Source organism: Gracilinanus agilis, chromosome 5 (genome assembly GCF_016433145.1).
Source record: "Gracilinanus agilis isolate LMUSP501 chromosome 5, AgileGrace, whole genome shotgun sequence".
NCBI lineage: Eukaryota > Metazoa > Chordata > Mammalia > Didelphimorphia > Didelphidae > Gracilinanus > Gracilinanus agilis.
Window position 1 is genome coordinate 56,543,686 of NC_058134.1, and position 7,132 is coordinate 56,550,817.

At 37.6% G+C, this 7,132-nt stretch overlaps 1 protein-coding gene across 1 annotated transcript; it reads left to right on the forward strand.

The window, feature by feature from the left end:
• The first annotated feature begins 210 nt into the window (after positions 1-210).
• On the forward strand, positions 211-1,444 carry LOC123250579 (glyceraldehyde-3-phosphate dehydrogenase-like). The gene has a single exon (XM_044679722.1). It carries the CDS (start codon positions 265-267, stop codon positions 1,264-1,266), a length of 1,002 nt encoding a protein of 333 aa, XP_044535657.1. The 5' UTR covers positions 211-264; the 3' UTR covers positions 1,267-1,444.
• The last annotated feature ends 5,688 nt before the right edge of the window (positions 1,445-7,132 follow it).

Here is a 7,132-nt window from a genome sequence, read left to right on the forward strand (position 1 = left end):
GAAAATTAAGTTGAACTGGACTGTTTCAAAGTACACCCTGCCAACACAATGGAAGATACCCACCAGGTCTTGATTCTAAAGTCTATAAAGGTGTTGTGATAGGGAGGCAGCTAGAAATCAGGAAAAATTGGTTCAGTGATAGCATGAAACTTCTATAAATTAGACCCAAAGGCTACATCATCAATAAGAATAATAGACACTGCTCAGCTCTACACCCAAGCTCGCTGCCAGAATCCTCTGCTGCAGTCGCATCCTTTAGACAAGATGGTGAAGGTCGGAGTCAACGGATTTGGCCGTATTGGACGCCTGGTGACCAGGGCAACATTCAGCTGCAAAGACATAGAAATTGTGGCCATCAATGACCCCTTCATTGACCTCTCCTACATGGTTTACATGTTCCAGTATGATTCCACCCATGGCAAGTTCAAGGGCACTGTAAAGGCAGAGAATGGAAAGCTGGTGATCAACGGAAAACCCATTACCATTTTCCAGGAGCGGGATCCCGCTAACATTAAATGGGGAGATGCTGGAGCCGAGTACGTTGTGGAATCCACTGGCGTCTTTACCACCATGGAAAAGGCCGGGGCTCACTTGAAGGGTGGAGCCAAGCGAGTCATTATCTCTGCCCCTTCTGCTGATGCCCCAATGTTCGTGATGGGGGTGAACCATGAGAAATACGACAATTCCCTCAAGATCGTCAGTAACGCCTCCTGCACTACCAACTGCTTGGCCCCCTTGGCCAAGGTCATTCATGACAACTTTGGCATTGTGGAAGGACTCATGACCACAGTCCATGCCATTACTGCTACCCAGAAGACAGTAGATGGCCCCTCTGGCAAGCTGTGGCGGGATGGGCGTGGGGCTGCCCAGAATATCATCCCTGCTTCCACGGGTGCCGCCAAGGCTGTGGGCAAGGTCATACCTGAGCTGAACGGGAAGCTCACAGGCATGGCCTTCCGTGTTCCTACTCCCAATGTGTCTGTGGTGGATCTGACCTGCCGCCTGGAGAAAGCTGCCAAATATGACGATATTAAGAAGGTGGTGAAGCAAGCTGCAGAGGGGAACTTAAAGGGCATCTTGGGCTACACAGAGGACCAGGTAGTATCCTGTGACTTTAACAGCGACACCCACTCTTCTACCTTCGATGCTGGCGCTGGCATTGCCCTCAACGACCATTTTGTCAAGCTCATTTCTTGGTATGACAACGAGTACGGTTACAGCCACCGTGTAGTAGACCTCATGAAGTACATGGCCACCAAGGAGTAAAGTGGAAAGCCATGATGGATCTTCATCCCCAGCCAAAAAAAGAGTAGTTCCACCACTGGGGAGCCCACATCCATAATAACCTATGTCCCTGTGCTGGGGATCCCATGCCCTCTTCACATCCCTGCCCCAGGCACCCCTGTAGTGGGGGGAGGAGCATAGTCCTATCTTGTGTACCATCAATAAAGTCATCACGTTCAGTGCAAAAAAAAAAAAAAAAAAAAAAAAAAGAATAATAGACACTGCATTATTTCAACTATGGGGAGGCTGGTAATGGAGAATGACTAGATGGCTAATGAATTCCTTTTTGTCACAAGTTTTACACCTTGCTATTCATAAATATTTTGGACGTTGGAAGTTTCTAGGTGCGTAAGCATCACTCAGTTTCTTTTTTTTCCATTGCTTTTTATCCAAAGGGCAAGATTAAAAAAAGAAAGCAAAAAAGCTGTGTGCCTCCATAGAAAGCTTCCAAAGAGCAAAGGAGATGGGGAGGAGGGCTTTAATTAGCATGATTAATCAAAGGATAATTATAGCTTTATTCAATTTCTTTTTCACCATGCAATTGGATTGCAGGCTTCTCTAGGAAACCAAACCTTATAATAGAAAGAAAGACAATCAGAAATCCACCATAAACTTCATTTTTGATGTTCTCCTCAGAATTAAAACAATACAAGCAATTTATCCATCAAGGAATATGTGTTAATGTCTTAATTTAGACCTCCAAGAAGGTGTAACAAAACAAAGGAAGGAATTTAGTAAAGCATTACCCTCTTGGAAAAAAAGGATTTTAATTATATATTAAAGCTTTTTTTTTCTTTAGGAAGTCCTGGGGCAGGACCCTCAGTGAGATGAAAAGCTAGTTTTAATCAGAAACCAAGTCATTCAGCCTTCATCTAATTTAGATAGTTATTTGTTGTACTGTTCCATAATACCCAGATACTTAGAAAAAATTTGAAGAATTCATAGACTTCTAATTAAAAAGAAGAAAAATGCTTTAAAATATAATTTAATTCAATTCAACAATATTTTTAAGCCCTTATCATGAACAAGACTCCATGTATTAATGGCAGGGAGAAGAAGAGATCACATTTCATATGGTCACCTGTCTCTTCCCTTCTCAGCTTGAAAGAGATACCTCAGTTACTTCTGTGTGCAGAGGGCCAGAAAGTTACTGAAAGTGGCAAAGCCTGATCTAGCTTCACCAAGAAAGGCCATGTGATGTAAGTGGATGATATCTATGGCCAATCAAGGAGATGACATTTCCCCAAGACCCACAAGAATGTTGCTGACTCATTACAGCCCAGAATCCAATATAGCACAGGTCTGCCTTGGGCCCTATCCAAGGGATTTTAATTACTATTTGTCCTGAATGGACCAGGAGATAGAATGAGCTCACTTACAATCCAGTTCTGTGCCTTGTACTTTGAAAGAGCATTATAGCATAGCTCTTTCATATTCACAAATTAGTGGATCAGTTTGGTTTTTGTTCCCTGTCTTTTCCAAGTTATACCCAAACAAGACAATGAGGTAAGCCTGACATTTGGCATTATATCTCCTGTTTCCTGTGTCTGTGCAAGTCAGCCCTTTTGTCTGGAATGCTCTCTTTGATTGACTCTACCTTTTGGAAACCCAAGCTTGTTTGGTTCGAGGTTTAACTCAGGTGCCACCTCTTATAAAAAGTCTCTCTAGATTTCCCCAAGATGTTTGTCCCAGCCCCTTTATTGAATTCCCTTTGTTTGGTTCTTTCTTTATCTGGTTGAGAATTGTATCCTTTTTTTCCACTTCAATACAAATTCCTCAAGGATAGTGGGTATTTTGTTTTCTATTTTTGTATCACTAGCACGTTAAACAAAAGCACTGAACTGTTCGATGTTACAATCAATAAAATAAAGGGAATGATACTTGTGCTTCAACTTACAGAACTTAGATATGTTGGGTTCCATGTTCTTGTATACAAAGGGTCTTCTTTTATTGCTGAAGTATAGCTCTGATCAAATTCTTTCTTGCAAGATAGTTGTGAGCCCAGTCCCTATGTATAATCACCCCAAAATCCAAGGTTTAAGATCTTTTAGAGTAATTATAGGAAAAGAAAATTGTCAACACCCTGAATCAAAAAAGTGGATCTTCTGGAGAAGCTGTTATAAGGATGCTTACAGAAATCACATACTACATCAAGAGTTCCTGAGTGAACTTTGGGATATAATGAACTAATCGAAGGGGTTCTGAATGTAAACTCTTAAGCCAAAGGGGAGTGCCTCCAACTGGCTTTTTGTCAATGTGTCTATTGATCATTTTTTTCCTTCTTTCCCTCTTATCCCCCAAATTGTTGGAATTCCCTCTATGTAAGGTACAATATTGTATATACCTCTAGTAAGAGAATCTTTAAAGGTATAGGTTCCATATGTAGAATGATCTACTGGGGAGTCCTGATGTGTGAATCACCTAGAAAACCCAGGTGAGGAGATTTAACGTGCTGGTCTCCCAAAGAATCAGAGTGGGGGATTGTGTGAAGGAAATTTACCTTCCCCGCATTTTTCTGGGTTACAGGTGAACCTCATCTCCAGTCATTGGAAAAAGGCAGCCATAGAGTCAAAAGATCACGAGAAAGGGAGAAAGGTGATGTCCCCTGGACTATCCCCCTGGGGGGCCATAACAAAATAGAAAGCCATAGTTGGTTCCTGAGATATGATGTAGGAGAGTTAGTGGGTAGATAAAAAGTTAGATCAACTGAGACAAGAGCAGATTTGGGGCTCTTCTGGTTTTGTCACTAGTGGGACTTCCCTGTGAGCATAACTAGGGTGCCCTAATGGCAGTCACAGAAAGCAAGATGGAGCAATATGGAAAGCAGCCTATATATTTCTCTCTTAGTTTTTCCATACTTTTCTCCTACTATTTTAATTAATAAAAATTATCAATTTATAGCCAGTCTCATAATTTTCCCTCTTATACCTAATCATCTCTATCTACCTGTATGCATGTCATGTTGAATCCCACACTTTCAAGTTGCACATTCCAAATGTCAGAATTGATAAAATAGTTCTATATGCCCAGGTTATATATAGTTATAGATCTATTCATAATAAAATAACACAATAATATAAAAATAAAATGTAATTTTTCATTAACATGTGTCATATTAATTTAACTTTTCTAATGTAAGAATGGATATAGGGTTTCACAAAAAATTAATTTATTCTACATCAGTCTACTCATTTATAAATGCTAAATAAATTTTATCTCACTGTTCTCCCTGGCCATCACTTCCAGGGTTTTGAGGGTTAATCCCTTGACCATATCTATAGGGTACAGTGATAAAAGATAGTCTCCAAATCAATTCTGGGTTCCTTGGGACTAGAATTAAATTCAGAAGTGCTCCACTCATCACAAATATGCAGAAGCTAAAGGGAAAATCATAGCCAATATAAAAAAAGAAATATAAAATGACTACTAAAAATGGAAAAACTACAACAGAACTTTAGGGAAGACATGCAATTGGAGGAAAGAAGTAATGAAACAGCTTTTCTGTGAATCCATTGGCCTCCAGCCCACATCTCTCCCCTGACTCCTCCTAGACTATCACTTATCAAACTCTTGCTAAACCACATAGAGTAAACAGAGCCTAATTGTGTGGATGCACCTGCCAGGGTAGATACAACAGAGATCTAGTTCTGAAATGACTTGTGACTACAGTCTGAATGTTAATTATAAAAGATCTCAAAATTCTTTTAAATAGGAAAATTTATAGATAAAAACACCCAAACTCCAATATTCCAAGAAATTGATATCCCATAGACACTTTTCATGAGAACAAGGGAAGTGTTTAGGTTCTTTGCAAAGGGTAAATAAAGCCTCTTCCTCCCTCCACCCCTACTCCCAAATTTGATTGAGAATTAGGTGTTTAAATACTGCTGAAAAAAGTATTTTGGAAATTGAAAGTCCTTAGTTATGCTTTAAAAAAAAGAAAAGTACTTTCTGTTTCAAAATCAACACATAACTAAGTATCAGTTCCAAGGCAGAAGAGCTGAAAGGGCAATTGAGTTTAAGTGACTTACCCAAGATCACAGTTAGGAAATATTTGAGGTCATGTTTGAACTCAGGATATTCTGTCTCCAAAAAATATGGTTTCTATTTTCTCCCTTTGGCTGAACTCCTTTATTTATCAATATGTTAACTCAGCTCTCAAGATTTTTCTAAAGGGATGTTTTGTGCACATGTATATTTATTTTTTAAATTATTTTTTCCAGAATAAATACTGACACATTTTATATATTCATTTTCTAAGATTTTGCAATCTATTTTCTCTCCCTCTTTCCACTCCTCCTCCCTCCCCAAAAGGGCAGATAATATAAGTTGTACACATATTATCACTTATTTCCATGTTTATCATGTTGTGACAAAAGACACATAATGCTTACACTAGACAAAATTCATGGGGAAATAAAGCAAGGAATGCTATGTATTAATCTGCATTCATACTCCATCTGCTCCTTCTATGGCATTGGATATATCCTTTTTGTTTTCATGAGTCCCTTGGAGCTGTCCTGTATCCTTGTCTTATTAATAATAAGTCATTCATAATTGATCATTATTCATTATTGTTGCCACTGTGTATAATGTTCTCTTGGTTCTGCTCACTTCACTTTGCATTCCTTCATATAAGTCTTTCCAGGATTGTTTTTGTCATTTCTTATGGCATAATAGCATTCATTACAATCATAAACCACAACTTGTTCAGCAGTTCCCCAACTGAAGGACATCCCTTCAGTTTCCAGTTCTTTGCCACTACATTTTAGACCATATAGTTTCTTTCTCTTTTTCCTTGATTACCTCATATAATAAACCTATTGAAACTATTGGGTCAAAATGCATGCAAACTTTTAAGCTCTGAGTATAATTCCAGAGTATTCCTCAAAATAGTTGGATCGGTTCACAGTTCCATCAACAATGTATGTGTCTCTATTTTCCCATATCCTCTTCAATGTTTGTCATTTTGTCAATTTATCATTTTAACCAATCTAATGAGAGTTAGATGATATTTAAGAGTTGTTTTTAAATGTATTTTAATAACAAATGATTTGAGCATTTTTCATCTAGTTCTTCTATATCTTTGATTTCTTTATCCAAAAATTCTATGCATATAACTTTTAAAATTTTTATTTATTGAATTGATTAATTTAGAATATTTTCCATGGTTACATGATTTGTATTCTTCCCCTCACCTCTTCCCTTCCCCCTCCCATAGTGAATGAGCAATTCCATTGGATTTTTCTATATATAACTTTTAACCACTTAGCAACTGTGGAATGGCTAATATTCTTATTATCCAAGAAGTGTGGTTTCTTGATAAAGAAGGAAAGGGTATGTATAAAAAATTTAACTCAATGTCAAGTTATTAGATCCAAACTATCGCAGCAAAAGGGCATTGGACATTAAATATTGTTAAAGATGTAAAAAGTTGTAAAGTTTAATGTACATTAATAAATCTATATGTTTTCTAAGTCACAAGTAAATTATTTACCATCATACATATCTCTATTGATATAATATAAGGTCCTTAAATATAAGAACTATTTCTTTCTTTTTTCTCTTTGTATTTCCATTGGCTAGCACAATTTCTCATATAGACATTTAATAGATGGTTTTTGATTAATTGATTTATTGATCACTGCAGACCAGCCAGCCTCTCCTTTCCAAAACTGAGAATCTTTTATTTCTCTCAGTAATGGGTCATTAACTTGAGTTAATTAGAAAATTTCCTTTATTTTTCCATATGTATGTACCTGGAGAATAATTGTATAGAATTATCTATCATTCTACATCATAACACATTGTGGATAGAATTGCATGGTAGCCTAAGGGATATTATATA